The sequence below is a fragment of the Dermacentor variabilis genome, unplaced genomic scaffold, assembly GCF_050947875.1.
Source record: "Dermacentor variabilis isolate Ectoservices unplaced genomic scaffold, ASM5094787v1 scaffold_12, whole genome shotgun sequence".
In the NCBI taxonomy this organism is placed as follows: Eukaryota; Metazoa; Arthropoda; class Arachnida; order Ixodida; family Ixodidae; genus Dermacentor; species Dermacentor variabilis.
Genome location: NW_027460280.1, coordinates 18545883 through 18573116, shown reverse-complemented (window position 1 = coordinate 18573116; position 27234 = coordinate 18545883). Strand labels below are relative to the sequence as shown.

The 27234-nt window shown below is 45.3% G+C and overlaps 1 protein-coding gene across 5 annotated transcripts in view; it reads right to left on the bottom strand.

Annotated features, from left to right (window-relative positions):
- LOC142566292 (nucleolysin TIAR-like) overlaps positions 1-27234 on the bottom strand; it is a 256354-nt gene that overhangs the window by 74078 nt on the left and 155042 nt on the right. For 3 of the 5 annotated variants that reach the window (XM_075677186.1, XM_075677189.1, XM_075677188.1), the window contains 5 exons: positions 23413-23488; positions 21971-22079; positions 21750-21857; positions 21593-21677; positions 9582-9765 (listed from right to left, as the gene is read on the bottom strand). In XM_075677186.1, the coding sequence (XP_075533301.1) occupies positions 9582-9765; positions 21593-21677; positions 21750-21857; positions 21971-22079; positions 23413-23488 (562 nt within the window). The remainder of the gene's footprint in view (positions 1-9581; positions 9766-21592; positions 21678-21749; positions 21858-21970; positions 22080-23412; positions 23489-27234) is intronic. The other 2 variants (XM_075677187.1, XM_075677190.1) reach the window with 1 other exon arrangement.

Below are 27234 nucleotides of genomic sequence, written 5' to 3'. Positions count from 1 at the left end.
CTATTTGTACAGAAGGTAAAAAAAACAAAAGGTGATAAAAAAAAAGAAAAACGGAATTCATGCCTAACATTGCAAATTTGTTGAAGATATGAGTCGGGCCGACGCATATGTTACTGAAATGCACGAGCTGGATTTGCTGCATCCGAATCAAGGGCCAGAAGATGTGGTTATGCAATGCATTACTACTGCTTCGAGTACCCCCCTCCCCATTTTCAGCAAATTTTTTAAAATATAGTCTCTTCTATGCACTTGTGCAACAACGAAAATATAGCACACTTTTTACATCACAAGTGTTTCAGGTATTGTGGCCGACCATCGCAGGCTTCAGAAGATGTGCTTTCTCAGAATAGTTTCTCTAGAAGCATTTTTTTGCTCCATGTGCATTTGGACGGGGGCTTAAAAACTATTTCCTGTCATAAATGCCAGTGGTACTTTACTGGCAATGCAAAATCATGGTACTGTAAGAGCAGAAAAAGTTTTCACCCTTGTAGTTTTCTAATAGCAGCATATGACGGGCATTTTTATTTCATAATTTTTTTAACAACATGTTTTGATATGGAGCTCCTTGAAAGACTTTTGGCGATTATTGAACCAGTGTTTTACTGTACAAAATCGTTTATTGACAAGATAAGGGCACTCAACCTTCCAAACAGATAAAATTTTAGAAGTACTGTGTTCAAATTCATTTTCAGGCGTAATTGGGCGCTGAAGCTGTTGAATAAAAATATGCCGAATAGCATGACAACAAAGGTCTTCATTTACAAATATATCTGATACTTTCTCTGTGGTGATACGTGTTGAATGAGAGAGAAAAAATTCCAGAAGCAAGAGACCTTCAAATCACTCTACAATTATGACTTTCACAGCATAGTGTACAGGCTATCTTTAAAGGGCCCCTAAACCACCTTTGATATTTTTTAAGCATTTCAAGTAACACGTGCATAGAGTTCAGAATGCAGTCATGATTAACGATGTCAAACGTGGCAGCGCTACATGCCATGGGCGCACCACAAAATCAAAAGCAGTCCTGTGCTCCTCTCCAGGCCTCTCTGGTATCCCTAGCGCTCGTCGTGACATCACCAGGGTGCATCTGGTTGGTGATGTCTCTAGGAGCAGGTGCTGTTGATTGGTCGAACAAGAACCTATGACATCTGGTCAGTCTGCTAGAAGGTAGGCGTGTTCCTTGCTCTTCCTCGTCGTGTTGCTTGCTTGCGAGCACTTGCGAATCGGCAACTATGACCCGTAAATGCAATTGCCGATCGCTCGCGTTCCAACAGAGTCGTGCCTAGCGGTCTGATTAGCTGCGCAAACAGAGTCAACAGTGTATCGCAATGGCTAGAACGCATCTGTGTGCAGTGCTTGGCTGCAAAAGTGCTGAATGGCGAGCCTTTCTAGACGTGCGCACAACACAGGGTCTAGCGGCACGCTTCACAGGAGCACAAGCCGGCACGGTAGCAATGGTAAGTAGCCGAGAAGCGGAGTCGCGATAACCGGAAAAGGACAGTGTTTTGAAAAGCGTGTTGGCGACAACATAAGTCACGCGAGATTTGGAGGAGCACTTGCCTAGGAGGAGAAAGCAGCTGATGAATGGAGTGTAGCAAAGGAAAGAGCGACATGCGCGAGTGCTGCATTTCGATCATCAAAAGGATGCAACTCTGCTATTATGGTACCATTTAAAAAAATTCTTACAGCTACGTGTTCATTACACACACGTGCACAACTGCAACAGAATTTTTGACATCTGGGTGGTTTAGGGGCCCTATAAAACGAACACCATGTGTGGTATACTAAAAAGTCAATTCTTATTACTGAACTCTGATGAAGGTGCAATGCCTGGACGTTTAGGCTCCATTTACCCTAGGGAAGTGGCAGGAGTGAAAAGGCCAATGAAGGCAGAAATTCTATTCCACGCATGTCGAAGATGTTCCCGTTTGTTTTGCCGCTACCATGTTCACCTACCATGTTCACTACCTCTACCAGAGTGAATTGTACCCCTACCTACTGTGTGCACATTTGTACGCGTGATGGCACTCATCACTACACCATTTCAAGCAGTACACCCATTCATCCAGCCACTGGTCATCAAAGTATGATCGCCTTTTTCTCAGCACCAAATTTTAAAAGGACACTAAAGGCAAATACTAAGTCAAGCTAAAGTGACAGATTAGTGCTTGGGAATCTCTAAGACGTCAATATTGCGAACAGGGCCTTAGTAATCATGAAACAGAGGTAAATGCAGGACATGATTAGAGACTCCCCTGGGACATTCAAGCACTTGCCCGATGACGAAAGCACTCAGTTAAGTTCTGTCACTAGTACTCGAACCACTCATTGCAAAAAACATCACTTTATTGCATTAGAAGACGAAATATAATGCTACTTATCCAATTCTATTTAATTTTTACAAAAAACTAACTGAAATTACCCTTGACAACGATACGGGACATCGAAATGCTTTGTTTCTGCTCGACTCTGCGGCGCCCACGCTTTTGCATTTCAGTACTTTCCTGATCGCGTAGTGCCACGTTGGTTTTGCTGGCTCATGAGCACAAACTGCAAGTAGCACAGAATTAGACTTCCATGTTATGCTGTGGGACGCCCGAATGGCCTACACCACTTGACCAAAAAAGTAGCTGCAAGTGGCGAATCCACCGCTCTGTCTTGGCACGGTGCTGCCATCTGCCGGGTGCCGTTTTACTCACCGATGGCAGCAAAGGGCGATGATGGCGCATGCAATGTCACCACTCCCCCGGTTGGGTGGCGTGAGGTTTGAATTTCGAAAAAGGTATACCCTTCAGATGCAATTTTCTCGTGAACTAAGCCCTTTCTTGGCACGAAACAACCATTGCGAGGTTTCTGGAAAGGTATTTAAACAGTCCACGTTGACTTATTATTTGCCTTTGGTGTCCCTTTAATGATGGATATAGAAAACGAAGAACTAGTTTAATCCCTTTAAAGGGACCCTGAAACGATTTTCACGATTTTCTACAAATGTTCCAAGTCGTTAGAGTAAGTCCTTCTGATCATTAATTGACACATCTAAGTGCTTCGCGTAAAGCGTGCAATTTATTATAAGGATTTAATAATGCACATCGCTGCCGATCGCAGCACACTGCTCGGTGGAATTTTAAGCCGCCCCTACCCATTGGCTGACCAGGGCGCGTGATCGATAAATTTTCGAACTTTATGGTAAACAAATAATGTTCGTAATAGTTGGAATGTTAGTTAAGATGTGTTTTATAAAAAGAAAGTAACATAAAGAGAATGCACAAGAACAATATTTCAGTACACTTAAGCACTTCCAGCACACAGCAAGTGTCGTCTGCTTGTGTTACAACGTGCTCCGTCTTTGCCAAGGGCTCCGCCATCAGTGTCGGTTTGTCTTTTTGCGAGGGCTATGATTAGACTTTTGTTGCGTTGTGGACTGCAAACGCAGCGACTGGTAATATGTCAAGCTGCGACATCATGTCCCTCTGCAAGCCAGTAGACGAGCGGACTGGCTGCAGCGCATCGGACTGCCGCTATCCGATCGGCGCCAGGATTTGTGTGATTGCGGCCGTCACTTTACACCGGAAGATTACTAACGCAATAGCGCTTCGCGAGTCCGGTATTAGGGTAAACGCAAGTGCAAGGGGACAGGGCCTGGCCATGTCCCCTTGGGTGTGGTTTCAGGCGATGAACAGAAGCGCAAATGTGAATGGTCTGCACGGTGCAGCCACCTGGGGGCATAGAGCTCAACCACACAGAGTAGCAGTAACAAAATGTAATCTTCTTTGCTGCTGGTGTACATTTTTCGCAGGAGTGTAATCGTTCACACATTGTTTTCGTAAATGTTTAAAATGTTTTGCACTTGGTTAGAGCAATATTAGCTCTTTTTTTGGCTGGTTAAGCTCTGCGCCAACGGGTGGCTGGACCGTGCAGACCGATCAGGCAGCTCACGTACGTCTACGCTAAAGTTCCTTAATCCACTTGAGTTTATGCCTCAATCGTTCCGTCGAAATATTCAGGTAGTGTGTGATTACCGGAATTCGACGCCTATCTTTCTCGTCCATGCGGGTGCGACTTTGCTCACTTGGACTTAGACATCGTTCTTTCATTATATCCTTCGAGGCCCTTGCATTGCCTGCATTGAACTTTAATACTGCCTCTGCCACAGCAGCCTCCACCATGAATAAAGAAGCGTGCCAGTCTTTTGGCACCAGTTCCCAGATCATCGAATGCAGGCTTTCATTGTTATTATGCGTTTTACCACGCTGGCAACGTTACAGCAGTTTCTTGTCTGAAAGACGTGCATATATGGGACGTGAAGCCTGACACACGAGGAGGAAGCTTTCAAGGATGTTTTGGAATTGGCTCACCCTTGGCCGCTGCAGCATTTTGCTTGCACCAGGAGTTTGAGCCTGATGGACAAAGGGTGTGATTAGCCACATCATCGTTTGATTTAATATGATGATATGTGACCATCACTGCATTTTGAGTGGCATCTACATCTCCTCTGTGGGTTTTCAGAGCCCATCCATAGCATGAGGTTAACATGGAGATCAAGTCTGCTGTAAAGCGGCCCTTTCCACCGAGACTCTCATGTCCAGGGCCTCTGTGTTTTGACACCAAGTTGCGCAAAGCTGTCCCCATGCGCTTTTGGATGTGATTCACGCAGTCCTCTTTTTCAATTGGGATATACCCAAACACTTCACCATCTTGTAAAGTGAGATGACTGCGGCTGTCCCCGTCACAAAGCATTGTTGTATACTGCAGATTGTGCCGCTGCAATGATGCCTGAAAAGGATGAGGGCCGCTTCCACCTCCATCTCCCCAGCTTTCTTATTAATGTTCTTCTGACACTTGTGGCCATTATTCCAGGCTCCATAGAAAGGGTCACTCTCCTAAGGCCCCGACTCGGACCCAGCATAGAAATTGCTCAATGCAACAAAGTCGAGCACAAGTCCGCTGAACAACTTGATCACAGTGCCGATGCCGATACGGGATGTATGACCGTGGGTCATCCATAACCCGTCATACGACACCGCGATGTTCCCAGTATGACCCACGTTCAGTTCGGCGTAAGGTTCGTGAACCGACCGTGCGCAGGTGCTCGCCAGATTACGCGCCGCGCAATCGGCTGCTGGCGTCAACTTCGTCTTCACGTAGCTCTGTAACTCTGCCATGTTTTTGTGTGAAGAGCCCGATGGCTGATGCCCATCAACGAGAAAACGTCGTTGAACGCGGTCTGTCGGTTCCCAGTTGCCTGCATGGCACGTGTAGCCAAAATGTACACAGCAGAGGATTTCCTTCGTTCAGCACTGGAACGTGCAGCGAGGACAGCTTAGCTCCAATGACAAAAATAAAACAGGCGCTTCTCATGGGTCCATTGGCCGACTTCCCCAGAATCCTTGGTATGAAGTTTCAGTTTTTTTGCTTGAGGTCCAGAATGAGCTCCTTTCCTCTTTAGGGAGAGTTCATTGCCGTCGGTGCTTTTTTCCCCCCGAGGCCTGCAGCAGCCTTGTGAAGATGTGTAGCAGACTTTGGGGTCAGTGCAGGGTTCTTGGAGTTTGTGAGAAAGTCTTCGGAATTTGGTACGACTCCAACAACAGGCTCTGCTTGTTGCACTGCGTTGTTTCAGATAAAACAAAAGCTGAGTATTGGTTTCCACTGGTCGAGCAGCCTCTTCAAACACTTTCCTAACGACAGCCAATGTGTCGGCGAATACTTCAGTATCTTTCTGACCTCGGTGTCATGCATTTCTTGGAACTCCTTAGTTGATCTTGCCGTTTTGAACTTTTCTCTACGAAAAAAAAAATAAAAAGAGAGAAAGAAGGAAAAAGTCAACCAAGGCCTCATCAAATTTTACAGGAAGATATGAAGTTCCTCTTTAAAACTTCTTTCTGGGCGAGTTGGTGCATACTTGACATAAAAATTGATACAGCGCAAGCACATGCAACCACAAGTATCAAGGACGGGACACAAGTGCTGTCGAGAAGAGGGAAGAACAGAAGGAAGGGCCCACTGAACTAGAAAGGTACTTCATTAAAACTTCTTTCTGGGTGAGTTGGTGCATACTTGACATAAAAATTGATACAGCGCAAATACATGCAACCACAAGTATCAAGGATGGGACACAAGCGCTGTTGAAGCTCCTTTTTGGGCGGCCAAGTTGATGTGATGGCACGGGCAACCAACCCCCATCGAACCTGGTTGAGCCTCTCTAAATACAGTAGAAACACTTTTTCTTGCCAATCATGACATTGGCATTGTCCGAACACATAGCCAACAGGTTTCAAACAGGCAAATTCCGAGACTTCATCTCGTCCAGAATCAGATTTGCAATCTTGCGACCTGTCGCTTCCCCTTAGATTATTCCGAGACAAAGAAGGTGGCTTTCAACTCTACTCGTTTCTTTAATGAAATATGTCTCAACAATTGGGTAAAGCTGTGAATCCCTGCTGTTACTGCCATCGAGCAAAGGAGCCTCTGCGCTGGCAGCCATTTCCCAAACAATTGATGTCGTCTTTGTTCGTCCACAGGCGTAGCGTTTCGCTTCTTCGCACTTGGGGAACATCTTCCGGAAAAGCGGTCCGACATGATTGCTGGCACTCAGCGGGATGTGTTCAACTAACAATGCCATGAAGACGAATCACACTAAGGTCGTCGTCGCTGCATATAAAACTTGCGAGGCTTGGCTGGCTGTCCGCGGCTCGCACGCATCCCTGATGCTTTTTCAAAGCGATATGGACCTTGATGCCATACTTGCCGCCGTGCGGTATGTTCACATCACAGGCACACGTGGTGCAAAATCCAAACTTCTGCCCTTTATTCAATGGCACAAAGCACGGAAATTCTGCCGTGTACGATTTCAAAGACACTTGGAAGTACTGTCGGGGCTTCGAGCCTGCCAATGCACTGCGAAGCCGCTACAGGCTGGAGTCGCACTGCCTCCAACGCGGCAGCTAGTCACACAAAAGCGAGACCAACGCTGCAGTGACTGAAGCCGACTGAAGTCCAAACCAGCGCGAACAAAGGCAACAGCAAGGCAACAGGTTTGCGGAGGCGCCAGAGGCACTATCGAGCTTTGGATATGGGTTCGTGACCCCCCTAGTAGATGACAGAAGTCACTACAACTTTGCAGCTGCTGATGATGATACCATGCATACGTATTGCCCTCTCGTGACAACACAAGGTATCAAGGTGTAGTTTTACCACATTCCCTAGCGTTCTTTTTCGCAAATAAAATGGTTTCCGTAAAATTTCAAGCAAGATTTGTAAAATCGTAAGACTGCTCGCAATTCGTACATTTTATGGAAAATTCGGAAGAGTTGCCAGGTACGGATTAATCACACCCCTAGTAGACGATAGAAATCACAACTTGCAAGTGTTGATGATGATGATGCTACGCATATGTAAAGCCCTCTCATGGCAGTGCAAGGTACCAGGGTGTAGTTTTACTAAATTATCTAAATGTTCTTTGTTGCAAATAACATGTTTTCTGTAAAATTTGAAGCAAGATTCGTAAAATCTTAAGACTGCTCGAAATCCGTACATTTAACGGAAAATTCAGAAGAGTTGGCAAGTATGGTGTTGTCAACCTAGCAAAATGTAAACATCGCTGCCAGCTTGTCAAGGTGTTCAACATTGCACCTGACCAGGCAGCCGGAGTCCGAAAAATCGACAGTGCACTGTAGGGCGCCTGAACTATCGGTCGTGGTTATGCATTAATGTCAACGACTGAATTTTCATACGCCCAAATTTTCGGACATGCCTGATATTTCAGACGTCTTCGCGGCACCGCCACGAGCCCTATAGAATGAATGTATAAGGACATCTGAAGTTTCGGACGCTCGAACCCCCCGCCGTCCAATTTTCCGGACTTTTTGGCACGACGGAAGGTCCTTTGGCTCCTTGCGAAGCGCCCTTGCGAAGGAAATAGACTTGCAGCCGAAGCATATCACCGCTTTGAACCACAACTAGCCGAATCGAGCCGTTACACACCGATTTGGTCTGGCCACGCTGGCTACGTTCATTGCCGCAAATGGCCGCACTTCCGCCTCCGGCGGAGTTTCCGGAGCGGCGCTATTTCGTTTGTTTGCGCAGGCCACGTTTTGGCTAGCGTGGCGAGTGTGGTGTGTGGTTGCGCTATTGTGTCAAGTGTGCTCTGCGACGCTAGGCCTAGGTGCTTCGACGCTCGTCAGCGAACTCCACTGTTTGCAACTTGAGGATTTCGCTTGCCTTCGATGGCCCCCACTCAGTCTTCGTCGTCCTCGCCGATGGCATCGAAGCGCGGAAAGCAGTACCGTACCCACGGAAATAACTTTTGAACAGTTTGTTGACGCTGACAACGAGCTCAGCTTCTGCGCAGAACTGACTGACGAGAGAATAGTCCGTCAGGTTGTGGGGGATTCAGAAGACTCCGATGTTGAAAATGAGGAGCCAATGCCTGCGCCGCCTACAAGCGTCGAGTTGACGCGAGCACTGTTGACTCTTTCATCGGTGTACAGTGCTGACATGACCCTTGCTCAGATCGAGACGAATATGATCGCATGCAACCGGAACGCCGTCCAAACAACAATCAACAAGTTCTTCAAGCCACTGCAGCAATAACACTGGCTGCCCGACGATGCACATGTACATAATAAACCGGCAGTCGGCTGCATACAGAGTTTTTGAACGCTTCTTTTTATAGCAACTTCATTGATGCTTTGGCAGGGTTTCGGAAGCCTGGTACTTCACCCTTTACCTCTAGAAGCTAGCAAAAAAGAAAAAAAGGTGCATTTTTTTGCATGCATTCATTTTTTCAGACTGCCTTAATTTTCGGACGTTTTTACGTTCCCTAGAGGGTCCGAAAAATCGGTCGTTGACTGTACTTCAAAGGGACAAGTGATGGTGCTGCGAAGGCGTCTGAATTCATGGTCGATGACTGTGAAGTACTTTTTGGCTCCCACATCTTCCCCCCCCCCCCTTTTTTGCATATATACTTCAGAAAATGCTTCATTTTTGTCAATATTAAAAGCAAATTACGAAAGAATAAGAGTGCCTAATAATGAAACAATGCCTACAAATTATGATAATGCATGCCTCTTGACCATAACAAAAATACGCAAATTTTCACAAATTATTTTCTTGCTTAGGGTGTCATTTCAGAAAATTGAACTGACCCTCAAGTGTACAAAAAGATTTTCCAGTTTAAATATTTTGGGCAGAGGGTTGTCCTGTCACACCAATGGGTTGGAACAGTTGGCAAGAAATGACTTGTCTATATGAGTTGCATGCATTAATTGCAGTGGCTAAGCAAGGCAAAAGCCACCCTTCTAAGAGTGAGGAAGATTGGTGAATGCTGGTATAAGTGGCAGCTGCCAGCAGGATGCCTACTTTCTAACCAATGTGACTGACAAGCAGTGCTAGAGAATGCTGGCACAGAACAGGGTGCCAAGAGGCCGGCTATGATACACAGGTGTGTTCCTTGGCTGACAGACATCTTGGGACAGACCGAGGCTGCCCCATCGCTTGGCAAACAGATAAAAAAAAAAAAAAATGCATTCCACCAGTCTAGCTTATCAAAAGTGCAGCACTGCAAGGTGAAGGGTGATCACCCCGGCGGAAGGGTTGCGCTGCTCTGGCCAGGAGGGATGCTTGTCTCCTGGACTCACTTGAGGCTGCTGCTGGTTGTTGGGGTCAGTGGCCTCCTTCCCCCAGGAGCACTTGACTGTCTGGCCATTCACATCCGAATTGTGTGTGGCCACGATGGCATGTGTTGCGGCCTCCTTTGTACCAAACCTGTGCACAGAAAGAACTGCATATAACAAGCATTTCTTTTAAAGGAGCACAGACATGGTATTTTTCATTACCTAGAAAAAAACCCTATAAGAGGTGATCTACAAACCAGTTTTGTGTCCCAGAGGTTATGTGTTGCTACAAATACTGTGGTCACATGGGCTTTGGCACTCTTTAGCTAGCCGATTTTTCCTTTGCTCTTTGCATGACATAAGAAGCCAACAAACACCGACACCAAGGACAACATAGGGGGAAATTACTTGTGCTTAATAAATGAAAATAAAGAAACAAATTAGTGTAAATGCAAGTGGATGAAAAAACAACTTCCCACAGGTGGGGAACGATCCCACAACCTTCACATCGTTCCCCCCCTGCGGCAAGTTGTTTTTTCGACGTAGTAGTTCTGCGGAAACCCGCAAGGTGGAGAAAAGTAATTAATAACGGGAAAATCAGACATCCACCCGCTCGTAGCAACTGCTACCAAGGAAACCCATACGGATTTCTCTAAAGAAAAGCCTCGGAGTTGAAGAAAAATTCGTCGCCCTTTGGTTTGTGTTGTCGACAAATTAGACTTCGCCCTGGCATCTGCTAGTCGCCTGGTTAGCTCAGATGGTAGAGCGGCTGCCCCGGAAAGGCGGTGGTCCCGGGTTCGAGTCCAGGACCAGGATGAAATTTTCTTTGACCCCGAGGCTTTCCTTTCGAGAAACCGGTATAATTTCTACAAATGGGTGGATCTCTCATTTTCCCTTTACTAAATTGTTTTCATTCACTTTTATTTCCACTAATTTATCATTTATTTTCATTAATTTGAAGCAAAAGTAATTTCCTTTATTTGTCCTTGGTGTCAGTGTTTGTTGGCTTCTTACGATATGACTAATAAAAATTGGGCCCCTCGGTTAACCCTTTCTTGTCATTCACTCTTTGCACGAGTACTTTAAAAGCAAACGGCAACCAAATTTCACTCTGGCTAAAATTGGTTACAGTAGACTTTCGCCCATTCAATACCAGCTAATACGATCCTGACTAGTCCCTGCCACGCTCATAAATTTCTTTGGGCTAGATTTTTCATTATTTAAATCCCAAAATTGGCCCTTGCTGGATAATTTGAACTTGACACGTCAGCACGACCGTGCCTAACCCCAATGGCTGCAGCATCTTGTCTTGGTGGCACTAGAACCCCGTGTACATGAATGCAACAGTGGCGCATTAACTCTCGCGAGAACATAGTGCCACATGGTGTCGTATAAGGGAAGTGCAGCCGACTTCCGGTGAAACTGGTTTCCGGTAGTGGGCCGAGTGCATGTTGGTGGCTGAGTGCCGAGAAATAGACAGTTTTAGTTTAGCGTACACTAAGCAGCGCACGTTTTTCACAGTTTTAGTTGGCCAGCGAGATCTTCGCATCTCAGAGGCCATATGCCGTCGTTGCGGCTATTTCCCGACTCTAGCGATAGGTAGCGCTGATATCTCAAATGTTTCTTTCGTTAGGCTTCGACTCGTTCGAAACGAGAAACGATCTCGAAAACACCACAAAGTTATCCATAATACTCTGTCGCCGAAGCGACCTGAGACTAAGCAAAAGCCGTTTACATAATCATTTGCTGCGAACAAAGTGCATTTTACTATAGCAATGCCAAATTCAATTCTAAGCGGGCAGCCGGGACTGCCGCCATGTTGGTGGCTAATTACTTCCCATAATTCCTAATGCGATGATCCTGCGTTTACATGCTCCGCAAGAGTCTACTCGCGCCCGTAAATCTACCCTCGCCTGGCGCATTAATGCGATGCGCTTTCCTAGTGCATTACCGCCATTTACATGAATGTGATGTGCTAGAAATTCATGTAAACGCGGCTTAGGAGAACATGCATGCTTTTAACACATTATCTTCCATCAAAAAACATCAATGTTTGGCCCAAGCTAGGAAAATTTTAAAGTCAGAATAGCAATGAATTACAATGAATGATTAATGTACTTACCAAATTCTGATACACACATCCCCCCCCAGCAAAAAGACTGGTCTAGAATTTGCCTGCATGAGGCATTGGGATACGAATTCAAAATTGTGTTCATGGTCTGTTTGAGCCTGCCCGTTTCCACTGCCATTACAAAATGGCGAGAGAACAAGCGTCGTAGCATGGCAACAACAATGTCCAGCTTTCAGTATTTGGTTATGAGAAATCATTCAGATGATAATTCACGTGCTAATTTAGCAGCAACAGGTCATGTGTTTTTGGAGTTCCAGATAATTGTGTGCGTCACAGGATGAACTAGCAAAGCTGTTAGTCTAGGCATGGGCTATCGCCTCATTTGCAATTGTTGCTAAGTCATTCAATATGTGGAACATCAAATGTGTAATGCACCATAAAGGACATGTTTTGCTCCATATACTTTGTAGAAGTGCTGAGGCTGATGACAGTGAACATTAGGTGCAAATGAATTTCTATTTCCTGAATCGTATATTTCACTATTTCACCTGTTTCCGAGTGCCAGATATGGAGGTGCTACATTTTTCTTTCTGCATCGAGAGTCCTGCAAAATATCCATCTTCGTGTCAAGCGACACAGCTTTGCGCTTTGTCGGCGCCATCTTCTAACTGGGTTGAACCATTTGAACTGTTGGTTGCACGCTGCTTCGGTGGCGTCAGCCTGCTATCGCGAGAGAGACGCGGGCAGGCGCCACCGCGCTGCTTTGCTTGTTGCTTTTTTTTTTTCTCTCTCTCTTTCGGAGCGAGACGCGCGGCGCGGTAATGGCGGCAGATACGAACTTACGGAGGTAAACATCGCCTCGTCTCGACATCGTTCGTTTCAGGGAACTAAGCAACGCAAGTGTTACGCCGTCCAGACTGCAAAATTTTGATCCGTTATATCCGATATGCGGTGAATAACCTATCGTTATAAATGGTTTTTTCCCCATAGACCTAATGCATAAAATGACACTCTCATGTCGACCCATCGTTATAACCGATATATCGTTATATGTGGTATCGTTATAAGTGGACTGCACTGTAATTCGAAATATAATATATGCATGTCAAAAGCTTCTCTAACAACTCCACACATCTCAAGGAAGTTCCCCGATGTCTTGACTAAAGGGAACTTACCGATCTGTGCCTCCAAGGCACGTTTAAAAAAAAAAAAAAAAAAAAAAAAGGCACCGCGATGACTAGAGCACTTTATTTCGGAAGAAAAAAATCTGTGACCTTTGCTTGCTTTTTCTTCTGCACCATCAAGTTCATTAAGCTGTCCTCAAGCTTGTGGACAAGTGTCTAAACGAGAAAGGCCAGCTCCTTCCATTGTGCCACAACAGCGGCGAATGTCGCTGAAAGCTGATGAAAGTTCAGCTGCAGTGCATGGTGGTTGGTCCTCTTCGTCGGAAACTTCGCCGCTGCTCCAGTCTGCGTCCTCGTCAACCATGATGTCGGCCACAATCTTGATCAGCGCGATCCGCTACAGCTTGCAAGCAGTCGTCAGCGCTGACGAAATCGTGTGCTGTAACGCCGCCTGGGAATGCCGAGAGCTCACGAAATTTGCTGTCCAGGCATCCGGCATCATCGTCTTCACTGTCAAGACATCCGTCGTCTGCAGCTACCACAAAGCCTGCTTTGCGGAAGCAGTTCACAACTGTGCTTTTCTTCACGTTGTTCCAAGCACAAGCCAGCATTTGAATGGCTCCGAGGTGCCAGCGCCACCAGTGAAGCTTTCTTCTCCGAAGGCCACAGCAAACCATATGGCCTTCTCCATGAGCATTGGGTCGTCAACAGGCATGTTCTTGGCACGTCTCCAAAAACGAGGTGTACAATGCCTTCTCCACCTTGTCAAAGGTTGGGACGCGCACACGACACGCTCCAGGGCGACTGGACTGCACTGCCTTCAGCTCAATATCGGCTTTGTTCTTGAGGATCATACTCAGGGTGTTGCGAGGAATTCCGAATGCCGCGGCAACCGACGACTTTTTCTCACCAGCCTCCACCCGTCGAATGTCCACCTTTGTTGAAAAATCCAAATTCTTACATTTTTTCGTGGCCATGGCTACGGAACACGTGCCAAAAGCGGAAGAAAAACGCACTGCACCACAAGAGTCTCAAGCCTTCGTGTTGGCCTCATGACTAAAAGGAACAAAGCGAATCGAAAGACGCACCGCCCCGCGTCTCCGCACTACCACAAGCCCAAGCTGCACTGACTTCGTTTGTCTCGCTGTGCCAGCGGTCAGCGTTGTTTCACACACTGAATCAGATCTGCACCACAGATCCCGCACCACACACTGAATGACATTGGTACTGGTGTCTGGTTTGCACCACCCAATGGCGGTTCGATCGCTCCAGTAATGCACATTACGGATGTTGACTTCAGAATTTCTGGATAAGGTTGCATAATCTGTCCAGAGCACTTTGTCAACAAAATCCGGTATTTTGTCACTGTTCACGAGGACGCAATTTGAGAAATCAAGCCGCCATTGAAAGTCTCTTTGCAGCTTTTGATGCAGTTGGAGGCGATACAGATGCATTTCAGACTTCCTAACTTTTGACACTAAAAACTTTGAAATGCTGACCTCACCACTCACATCACGCATGCTGGAATGAGGATTTGCAGTCATGAAAGTCAAAATGTCTCCTTCAGCCTCTTCACTGATGGTCCCCTTTCTGTGTCGAGTCTTCTTGAAGCTACCGGTTTCTTTCAGCGCCGAATAACTCCTCATAATTGTGTTTGCGCTAGGTTTTCACCCACATTGTCAATTTCGGTATACCTTGGCAGCTTTCCTCTTGTCACCCCGTGCCGCTCCCAAGGCTAAGACCATGTTCGCCTTCTGCTTCGCTTGAGTATGGCATGCTTTAGGCACTGCAAACGAATTCTTCGAAACGGTATTGCGGCACGACAGTAATGGACAGTCGAGCTCACATTCATCTAGCCGCTGGCACAGCTTGTAAGAAAAGCGGCGTTGTAACAAATGATGCTCTCTCTCGCACAGGTTCTAGATGTATGACGCATGTGTTCTGCGTATTTTTTTCTATTCCGCATTGACTTGAACGCTGGAAAAAAAATTGCTCTTATCATATCGGAATAAACGGCTGATAAAGGTGCGTTCTTCGGAGTGCCGTCGCCAGCTGCTGTTGGTAATGTCAGAGCGGAGCAAAGGTTGAAGCCCTTTCTCGTAAGTGAAGGGAACGCGCTGGTGATGTTTTTACAAATCACTCATGAGAGCGCTGTAACTGCGGCGCATAGAGTGCGCTGTCACGTCGTATTTTTTAAACTCCGCGGGCTTTCGTTCTTCCCGAATAAAAATGGTCACGCTAAGTCTATCTCGTTGGAAGTGTCTGGGTTGGGCAATATTTGTGTAGCTCCACAGCTTTCCCATTGCCGCCTGAACGTTTCAAGCTATATTTAAGAAGTAAATTTAGCTCGGCTAATTACTAAAAGAAAAAAAAGAAAAAAAAGAGCAAAAAAAATGGTACTAAGTTTAGACAAACGTTAACAACATCCACACAATTTTTGTTCTGAGGAATGGATAGGCTTTTTCAAAATCTTGGTCTAAGTTAGCTGGGACACCCCGTATATTTTAAATTTCACATCTCGTGTGCATGTGCCGTTTTGTTCAAGCAGATAAATGGAGTCTCAACGGTGATGGTCCAAGGAGGTCACCACCAGCTCTGGATACTGCATTTCTTCTTAACAGATCCATGTATTTACTTGAATTTGTCTCGCAATGCTTCGACAGCGAAGTACTAGTGATGCTTGGGTGATGTTCGTGAGATGTCCTTGTATCTTTCGCACTGTAGGTTTAACACAAGAAACACCTGCGTCTTCAAGGGGAGTATGGTAGCGCGATTCAAAGACGGGACAAGAGAAGACGCAAGGGGACACACACAGCGCTAACTTCCAACACTGTTTATTGTCGAAAACCAGGTCGTACTTATACACTCAGACCACGAGTCACAGGCACGTGAACAGATTAACAATCAGAGCGATACATTTTGTGATATGCTAAGCCATGCGAAAAAATTTCAGTTCTTGTGGTCTGAGTGTATAAGTATGACCTGGTTTTCGACAAACAGTGTTGGAAGTTAGCGCTGTGTGTGTCCCCTTGTGTCTTCTCTTGTCCCGTCTTTGAATCGCGCTACCATACTCCCCTTGAAGATGCATTACCAACAAGCCCACATTGCAACCCTCGTAAACACCTGCGGACAACTTTTGGAGACATTGAAGGGAAAGCTGTTGGAGCGGAGCTTCTGGACACGTGTTAGTGCGCCAAGCAGTGCAGCAGAGTTCAACAGCATTTTTTTTATTTCTTGGAACAGAATGAACATACTTTCTGTTTGGCCAGACACAGAAGAGCAGAAATGCGTTAGTATTCTTAGGGTACTTGATGCACTTTTCGGGGGCTATCTATGTTCGTATCTATGTATCTATGTATGTTTGTATCTAATTTTCCTGCCTACCTGAGCAAATTGGGCTGCCATGCTGAGGTAACGTGGTTCGAAACCAACCATCGGGTCAACTTGGGTCACTGGGTATATGCCAGTAGGTGTGTGCTGTTCGCCAATGAAAGTCCGACTCCAACTTGGCTACTATGTATGTGCCACTGGGAATGCATCGCTCTACAATAATTTAAAAGATCCCTTAAACTTATTCAATGCTGAGTGGAATCGAACTCTCGTCACAAGGGCTCTTCAAGGACGCCAGTGCTTCGCAGTCTGCACCACAAAGCACTGGGTGTGTGCCACTCTTCAAGAACCTCTCGCCCACATGAGTGTGTGCAGCGAGCAGGCACTGTAGCAGACGACACTGGTAGCATTCCTCTCAAGGGCGCAACACTTTCTCACAATACAAAATTTCTATTTCCATATATACTAGAGTATTTTTATATAAGTACATGCACAGTTGTTACAGCTGTTGTAAAAATAAATAAATAATGTTTCTCTGGCGTTAAGGGGGGAGGAGGGGATCAGAATAAACTGTTTCTTGACAGAAAGGGCTGAAATTTGGCACACACACTGCACATTGCAATAAAGAGACAAATCTCAAATTTTATTAGGATATCTTAATTAGTTTTTGTTTTATAAGAATTTATAAGTTCCTTGCTTGTGGAAAGCCTGGCACAGTAATGAAACATGATAGGGAGCTGGAAATACTTTGCATGTTTGCCCAGATGTCTATTCTACATCAAGACAGATTTTTTTTTTTTTAGTGCGCTAATAATTTTTTGCTCAACATAACATGCACATGACTGTGCTTCACTGCATGGAGCCATGTAGTAATTGTGAAATAATTAAATAATGGAAAGATAAAGAAACATTTCAAGACTGTCTTTAAGTACAGCACAGCTTGTGGATCACAGCAAAACAAACTGGGCCAAAATCGGTCCAGCCATTGTTGTGCTACGCTTTCCACGAGCGAGGTGATTGACAACAAAAATACAATTGAGAAAACTGGCTGCAAAGTTTTAAAAGCACTGCAAATTTATTAAAAAGCACCAGGGCTGTAATATTTTGAATCATTGCTGTCAGGCATCTTCTTACACCTTTGCCTCATTGTTTGGTGGGCTTTGGATGCCTTCTTCAGGCGTTCTTTATCCTTTTCTTGCGCCGTCTGGAGTAGTGCATGACCACCATTTTCACTGCCAGACCGAGCCTGCTATCGCAGTGTACACCCACAGAACGCTGTTGGCATCTTGAGCACAAAGTTTTAGCGATCAATGAGTTCATCGCGGAAACAGGCATAATAATGAACTCACAGTCACAAGGGGCCGAAATTTGTTCTTGGCATTGCTGCTTCCGCTCAGTCGCGGACACTGCGCGAAGGGAGTCGCGAACGCTGCATGCCTGCGCTTCTGCAGTCACCGCTGACACAAAATGCGGCTCGAGGCGCGTCTGAATCGTGCGACGATTCGTCTGGTGAGCCTTGCGTCACCATGCAGTATCTAGCTCGTCGACGGTTGGGGCTCACTCGCAGGCTGCGTGTCCCTGTCGCACGATGCATCGGAAACGCATACAGTCTCTGCCGGCGATGGAGACCTTCGACCTGCGTCGCCTCCAACAACGCGATCTCGGTTGCTGACTCGCGCGGCCGTACGCACAGGTGCGAGAGCCTCCGTTGATACGTGTCTTCTGGTGGCTTGGTTATCAGTGTCGATGTCGCAGGGCGATTGTCGGCTTCGCTGCTGGAATCGCACGGTGCAAGATAACGCAGCATGTTATCCGCGTGTTCAGTCGGGTTCTCCGCTTCTCCCGCTGGCCGCCGTCTTTTTCTCGCCGTAGGAGGCTTGCGCTTCCGTTTTCTGAAGGCATGCTTCATTTAAAAGTTCTTTTCGAACGAGCGACGATCCATCACTGACCTGGGAGCTTTCATAAATCCGAATTCTGCGAGTGTCAAACGAAGAAAGACGCCGGCGTGGTTTTCAAAGCAGACAACTGCGGTCCGCTGTGGTTGCCAGCTTGGCCGCTGCTGCAGCAGCAACCAATGGCGAGACGCCTTTCAGTACGGCAACCAATCGGAGGCCCGCTTTCATCGCAGGGCCTGTGTGACCACCTCTAGCAGACACGCGCTTCATTTGTGTTTGTGTGTTTATTACAAGATGGCGACGACCGAAGAATTCAGAAACAGAATGGCGAAACTTCGAGCTTTCGAACGATACCAAGATGGCGGCGTTCGGTGGCGGGAAAGACTAGTTAGGGCTCCGCGAACTGCGGTGATTTTACGCTATTTAAAGCTGTTTTCTCGCCCTACGCACTGATAAATTAATTTTTTTCGGGCACTTTTAGTGCGTTTTCGGTCAAACCATTTTGATACAATGTAGATTAGGCATTGCAGATACCGAAACGCGTCGTTGCCAAAAATCGATCTTTTTTGCGATTTTCGCGATCTGATCCCCGCGTCCCCCCTTAAATCGGGAAAAGAATCGCACAAGAATGCATACCCTGGTGTGCTCTGGTGATAAGCCATAGTAAACCATGCTTCAATCTCAAAATCATACAAAGTTTACATAGCGTGTTCTACATTATATAAGATACTGCAAAATAAGATTATATTTTATGCGATATTTGAGTATAGCTTCGTTTACTGCGCCGCAAGCAAACCCCGCTAGTCTAAAGATCGAAGTCAATCCGAAGCCTGTACTCCCCATCATTCCCATGTAGGTTGAGGCAACGCTCAGGAGAGCCCCCCGTAGACACTAGTGCCAGATTTCTCTAGGGTATTTATTTAGAAACTCTATGCCCCTTGCAGTACATGGCTCATACATAACTCGTTTCGAAAGTGGCAGCAGCGTACTTGTTCTTATCTAGGCCGATAGTTCATTTTTTCTCCAAATAATAATATACCAAACTGTATGGTTGGCTTAGATTTCAGGATCATAAAAAATGCGCCATCGGGAAAAGTTAGTATCGCAGCCGCTGCTAGCTGCACCAGTAGCCAACTGAAGTACACAAGCGACCTGACCATTTTGACCTGTGTTGTATTGGCGTGCGGCATGGCTTGAGTGGTCTAGCGTGGTGCGATCGTAATGGCACCAAACAGGCAATGCCACTATGTGCTACTTTCAAACGAAAAGTTGTGCTAGCCACACAGGCAGCGTCAAACGTTCAAGCCGGGTGGGTCTTCGGCATCGCTGAGAAAAACATCCATCATTGGAGGGGGGCAACGGAAGTTGCTTTAGCTTGCAGCGCAATGAGGATGGCATTTACCGGACCCCAGCAATGATGCTGATGTGGAATGAGCTCGGCATATTCATATTCAATAAATGCCGTCTTCGTTTTGTGAATGCTGTCTTCTATGTTTTGTTCGACCTACATTCGAGGCAAGTTTTTTTTTTTAATTTAAACCTTTGGGGGTCGGCTTAGAATCGGGGCCTGCCTAGATTTGAGTAAATACGGTACGTTGTGTCGCTAAATTGATGAATGTTCAACGCACTAATGTTGAGAGTCATCATTAGATGGGTTCTGCCGAAATTTTCGTGTATCAAGTTATGTTTCTCCTTCCCCAGCTTAAAACTAATGAGGATGAGAATGTGGAACTTTCTTTCAGAAGCGCTCTTGTATGCACTCTGCACTCTAGCTTTCCCTTCATTGCCACAGAAAGTTCTCTGCGAGTACAGTCGAACCCGGCTATATCGAACTCGCAAGAAAACGCCCATCAGTTCAATATAGAGCAGAATTCGATATAAGCATGGTAAATCATTGGATGTCACAAAAGCACATACCATTTATAAAATCACTTTATTCATGGAATTAGCTTAGTTTCGCATGAAATACAGTCGAACCCGACTAGTCGAACAATTTATGGTCGCGGTATAGTTACAGTGAGTATATATAGAAAAAATTACGCTTACGTCTAACAAAAATAGCAGCGACTCTTGATATATTGAATCTCAAGCGGCGGGAAAATGCCCCCAGAAGTTTGCTTTCCCTCGCAGTAGCGGGGAAACCCGGCGGCAGCGCTCCATCTAACTGCTCTCCCTACCGTGACCGCGCTGCCTCTGGCGAGCCGTCGACACCCCCCTGCAAGAAAATTATCCTGGCCCGCCCGCAGCGCTTGCTCAGACAGACAATCAAAGGCTCTTGTGCCATCGTCGTGCAAGATGGCGAAAGTGCGAATTGTGTCATTGCTTTTCTGGTTCATTGTGTTTGCGCCTTGTCCCGCAGTGTTGCCGTGATGAAGCGGCAAAATTTGCCTTTCGTCGTGAAGCTCGAAATCGTAAATCGGGTCGAACGTGATGAGAAGTCGGATGTCCCCGCAGCGTGCAAGGTTCCGAGGAGCACCCTCAGCACGATTGGGGGTAAAGCGGCCAACTCGCGACCCGGTGCTCATGGCGCCTGATGCGTACGCATGGCCAAGTACAAGTGGTTCTTCACTTGTACTGGGTTTCCCCACCACCACATGGGAAAGCCAGCTTCTGGGGCCATTTTTCCGCCGCTTGACGTTCGATATATCAGGAGTCGCTGCTATTTTTGTTCGATGTAAATGGAATTTTTTCTATATATACTCATTGTAACTGTACCTTGTCAAGAAATTGTTCGATATATAGAATAATTCTACATAAACGGGTTTGATACAGTTGGGTCCGACTGTACAGCTGAACGCCGCTTCAACGAAATTTCCGGTACAACAAATAATTTTTGCCTCCCCTTCAGCGTTCCAAGGAGTCAACGTATAAATATTGCTCACTACAACAAACACTTTTTCTTTGCCGTTCCCGCTTCAACAAAATTTGACGAAGGAATTCTAAGCTGAAAAATTTAATTTGCCACGCAGAAAAAAAAAAAAAAAAAAAAAATGAAACATTTGGCACCACCAGAAACTGTTGCTGATGGCTGAGCATGGGAGCTGTCATTGCTCTATGGCAACAGCGATGAGACTAGCCTTCCACTGTCGTTGGCTTGAAACTTCTCAGCTGCACACGATCTGAAGCTGAAGCTCAGTCGTCTGTCAGTCCATACTGCATCTCTCCATTGTCTGGGCATAGCTAGTGTTAGTGCAACTGTGCAGTTCCTGTTACGCATATGTAGCTCTGTTTGGTTTGCTCGGAGAAACGTTTCTATGTGTAAATGTACTTTTCAACATCGAGTCGCCATGCAAATATTCTAAGCACCTTACTAATGTTTCAGTAAAACAATTTTCCTGCCCTAACAAACAATTCAGCCTGCAGTGGCAAAGAATGCACTGAATTGTTGCATTGGTTATTGTTTTATTTGGCTTCACCAGATGATACTGGTCATTTGCTTTCTCTGCAAGCTCAAATTCAGGGAAAACCTAGCTGCTCCTATATGGGCATAGCAAATGTGTTCTGTGCTTGCTTCTTAACGTCTGCTTATGTGTCACACATCATCACTCAAAAGCGTACCTGATGAAAGCATATCCCTTGTCTTTAAAAACTCGGATCTCCTGTATGGCGCCATAGCTGCTAAATGTCTTCTGCATTAGTTCCTCTGAAAGCAAGAATAGAAACTGTCATTTTGCAACCAGATGCTCTCTTACATGCAAATCCAGGCGCAACCTACCTGACAACCCCTGCGTGATGCCACCGCAGTACACTGTGCAGTTTGTAGGACTGGACTGATTGTAGACTTCATCAAAGGTCAGGGGCTTTGTGCTTGTGGTTATGTCGACTGCAATTAAAAGCAACCAGATTAAAAATAATAAACAGAGGAAAAGGGAGAGTGAAAAACACAGCTATTATTTTGCAATGCCGGACCCAATCCAGGGCCTGCTCAAAGCTCACCTTCGGCCTGAGTTCTGTTGGCGGGAGGTTTACGTGTTGCCCAGTTGGTTCGGATGGCTCGACTGCCAAGCCATTGGCCATTCATGGTTCCAATTGCATTCTCGGCGTCCTGCCCAGAAAGAAAGCATGCTCCATAACAAGAACCCCTGTGGCAGTGTGCCTCCCTCCAAGAGATGTTATAGAATACCAGCATGGCCCAAGGTGTGCACACAAAGTCCCACACTTTGGGAAATAATACCTTGAAACCTGTGTCATTCTGGAGATTCACTTGAATGCGTCTTGCAAACTCGCCGGCTACAATTTGTAAATTGCAATGTGTGTTGTAAAGTAATTAAGAAGTTAATTTACGAATTTTTTTAATGAACTGAACTGAACATGAGTTTATATTTCTCGTGCTACTAATATCCGCATCTTCGAATAATCCAGCTTCAGCTCTAGAATTATGTTACCTACCCAGACAACCTATAAATGTTACGGAAAACTTATATATACTGTATATATATGCTATTTTGAGCGCATGCTCTCCTCTACAACCTTGCATAACTGTGAATTAAGATTCACGGCACAACAGAGACCGCGCAAGACAAACAGCAGCCTAAAGTCAACTCATCTGCCGTAACTTGCTGTAAACACTGGGCTGTTATTGCAGGGGGACATGTTGGGCTAGTTGGTACTACCTTAAGGACATAATGCAGTGCCAAGACCCAACAATGATGAAAGACACACAGGCATGCCAACGTGGTTGTTTCAACGTGACAGCGTTGAGGGCACCATGTTGCAGAAAATCCGGCATCGGCTTCCCGTGTACAGCGATGACCTACTTGTGTACGAAAATCATTCTGAAACCCGCAGGCCCTTCACGTAGTGCATGACGTTACTGAACTAATTGAATTTCTGAAAGCAAAATGCGTCTGAAAAATGGTAAAGTATGACTTACCTACAGAAATGATAGCATCGAATTAATTTGAATATACGGAAAAAGGAATTCTGTTAGGCGGCAACTCAAACATAAACCACTTTCCAAGTGTTTCTAGCTCTGTTCCTTGCAACACCACCATTCAGATGGCGCTTGCCTCCACCCATTCGTGGCCAACTCAAGAGGCCGCGTTTCTAACAGAAAACTCGCCTTCGTGCATAGCGTTTGCTGCCACTGTTTCCTGATAAACATTACGGTTACAAAGCTGCTATTACCGGAAAGTGCAAGCAGTCACAGGATCTCTGAATGCTACTGCGTTCTACTCTTAAAGATGAAGCTTCAGCGTCCTCCAAATTTTTTGCACTGCATTACGCCCTTAAACTGACAGTTACTCAGTGAGCAGGTCAACAGTGAGGTAACAGTCTTGAGGCTTCTGGACACATGTAATACCACAGCACATGCTGAAGTAGTCTATGCACAAACACTAGCTGAAATATATCAGGTGATGGACATAAAAGACACTAACCGCTTTCTTGACGAATGACACAAAGCCGTAACCTTTCGATTTGAGCGTCTGTGGATCACGCACCACCCGGCAATCCCTGCAAAATTAAAACCATAATACTTGTACACCCAACTCTGTTGCAAGTAATGAATGTTACAACAGGGCAAGTGAGAACGTAAATAATGCAATACAGGCCCATTTGCAATACTTGGATGCACACGTCAACTGTGTAATAAAGTACAGTGGTAAGTTACTTTTTGAATGCATCTGGCATGGAAAATTATCGAATTTTGTGAAATAATCTTGAATAACACACCTTGCTTAAGCCAGGTTCTTTTTGGCAATGCAGGGATCAAAATGGCTCAATAGCAAGTACACGAAGCAAATGCTAACACTGATGAAAAATGCTAGGCTATTTCTGAATACTTTCATTGTGGAAAGTAAAAATGATGAGAATCAATCTTGACTGACACACCTTGCTCTTGCCAGTCTCATACTTGAACGATGTAATAAAAGTTTAACAGCTTGCACATCCACATGCCTCATCGATGGCTGTGAATCAAACAAGTGGCTTGGGTGAATCCCATCATTTCACGATATTCTGCACTAAAAAAATTGAACGAAGGCCTCATGCTACACAATGGGGGTAACCGGAGGGTTCTGAGCAGCACTGGCAACATTACATGGCCAGGAGCTAAACATCAACTGGGCCACAATGGTGCACTTTGCTCACCTATGGTGGATTCCACCTAAAAAGGCCCTTACACAAGGGAGGGCACACAGCAGTACATGTATATTGGCAAGATTTGCTGCCGCACAATACACAAGTTCAACACAGATCTGTGCCTGTTGCATTTTGCAATTGTTTCATTTTTCAAATTTGGTCACATAAAAGGTCTGGCCATGAATTTCCCAATGAAGCATCCGCTTACTGCTGCTTGTGTGCAAAATTCAAAATGCCAATATTAACTGATATAGCATCACTATTACATTTCCTGAAAATTTCAAGCAACTGATGACTGCTTTCAGTAATGGGAGCATTCAATGGTCAATGTCCTTAAATATAGTAGTGCAAAGAAGTGAGCCAGCACAAAATATATTAAGGAAGCCCCCATAACAGTTACCAAGAGTTAAGACATTATATGAAGTCTTTTTTAAGTGACGACACAGCTCTTGAAGTGAGCTTATGAGACGAGTCATCCAGCACACTTGGGAGTTCTCATTTTAAGTATGAGCTGCACTCCACCTCGGTAGTTATAATACCGTGCATGCAATGAGCACTTAATGCATGCACACAGTATCAATATACATGCAGCAAACATACACAGCAATGAACATTTATTTTTTATGGAAACAATGCCTAGAGTTATTCATGTTCCAACATTTCATTACAAATCTGCGTACCTTTGAACTTGAAAAATACTGCAGCCATACCCAAAAAATTACTAAAATCTGGTGAAACATGCTGAGGATTGTTTGATTACTCAATTCATTGACAGTTTATTTGATTCGCAGACTGTTCTGCAATGGCACTGCCGCAAGCACCCTGCTAAATAGTAAAAGCAAAAATTATCAGCGCCACAAATGTTTAGAAGTGTATTTCCTGAAATATTCATGAAACATGGCAGAAATTTTGGTTGCCATTATACAATGGCTTTGTAAGCTGACAATGTCAACAGGTAGGTGTAATCAACAGGTCTGAATGATAGACTACGAAATATCTCATCGACTGTAGTACTTGCGTTATTAAAGAACAAGTATTTCCCTAAAGTACGCGCAAATGAAAAATAGTAAATTGTTGTAGACAATACAATCACAAACAAGCTTTAAAATCAGACATTTTAATCTAAAATTGTAAAAGTTGGTGGGACTGAAATCCAAATGGACACTCCAGGCGAATCATCGCAGTCTCTGCAATTTTCCGTAAATATCCTAGTGTGATAATACTGTATAGCGTCCTGTGCACCGTATGCAGAGGGTGTGAGGGAAAGCGTGCAAGGGTGAGCTGGGAAGGATGGTGGCTCGACACGCACAGCAGGCACGTACCCAGGATTGTTTTCCGGGGGGGGGGGGGGGGGGGGGGGGGGGGGGGGGGGGGGGGGGGGGGGGGGGTACCTTTACTAGTAGAAATGTGAATAACGCCCACCATTCACCATAAAAAAGTAAACCCACAAAAGAGAAATGAAATAAGGTATCTTTTACAGCTACGCCTATGCGATACACCTCTCCTTTACTTGGCAAACAAGGAACCATGTCAAATGGACTCGCGCGGGAAAGCGCAGGAAGAACAGTGCCAAGAACATGTAAAGAACCAAAAGCGTAAAATAAAGATTACCTTGGTAGAACATAAACAGCAGTTGGCAACAAAGACACACGGACCGCGTGGAGATCTGTTACTCCGCCAGCCAATCACAGAAGCAGATTAAATCACCGTCATGCGGCCTTTTCAAAATAGCGTCGTACTTGATACCTCCGGAGCGTCTGCTGTTCTTGAAGTGTCTTTTCATCGGCGGAAGCAATGAGGTGTGCAACAGACATGGACAAAGTGTATGGAGTCTGGGCATCTCACTCTTCAAAAGTCTGCGGTGCAGTTCATTTCACTGCTGAAACCATTTTACTCATGAAACTTCACTGCCAACTGAAGTGAAACTTGACAAATAGTTGCAGCGAAGCAACCATGTTATTTCAGTTGAATAAAGAATTAGGCTTTCGCCATTCCCCTATACAGTGAACTCTCACTTGAGTGAACTTCAAGGGACCGAAGGAAATAGTTCAATTAACTGAAAGTTCACTGAACTGAATATTCACTAGACCAACATAAGACATGACATACAGAGTCAAAGTTTGAAGTGAAATTCATGGAGCAAAAGACATGGCATCCATAACGTTAGAAATGTATGAAATGGAATTTGTACATGATGTTACGGTGAAGGGAAGGAAGAAGTTGTATTGGACGAGAGGAAGACGAAGTCTGGCAGTTGCCTGAACGCCATTAACCTCAGTTGTAAATATACATTATTTTACACTCGTGGGCCTGCTTTCTTCCTGCAACAATATCAACGAGTACAAGGTTCATAACAGTTATAATGCTGCCTTTCTCACTTAGAAAAAAAAATCTGTAATCTTCTTCTGCACTTGTACTTTTAAAGCACAGGAAGTAACAAACTGTCCAAAGAGTCAATGTTTTTGTACACTTCTTCTGGAACAGCTTGCTGTTGAGGCACAAAGTCTCTCCACTTTCCAATGTACCCACAACCTCAGCTAGAGTTATAGGGCTTGAAACTGGCTCGGCAGTTGCCTCTTCTTCGTCTCTTCTTTGTCTTCTTCGAAAAAGACTACGACCGTGCCACGACTAGCCGGTTGGAAAAAAACACACACCACGTGGTTTGTCGTGTGACAGATCGCCGCTTTGCTCTGGTGGTGTTGTAAGCGCCAGCGATGTTACTTTGTTCATGGCCTCCAAGATTACATGCTTGCAAGTTTTGTGCGGGCGATCTCGGAGGCCATGCCTTGTTGCCGTTCGTTTTCCGCGCCGCCGCTTTGTCCCAGGGACGCTGTAGCGCCAGCGACGTTACATTGCCGCAGGAGCGGCAGCTTGATGAGTGCGGGCATCAGTTCTGATCGTAAAAACAAGCCTTGGTCCTGAGTGAGTTCGTTAAACTGAAATATTGACTGTTCCAAAATTCGTTTAAGTGAAACATTTTTGCATAGAATCTATAAGAAAACTGCCGGGGATTTTTAAAAAGTTCGTTATTCTGAAATATTCGATAAAACTGACGTTCGTACAACTGAGAGTTTACTGTAATAGGCAAGGGAAAAGGTATAAAATTAAGCGTTAATAAT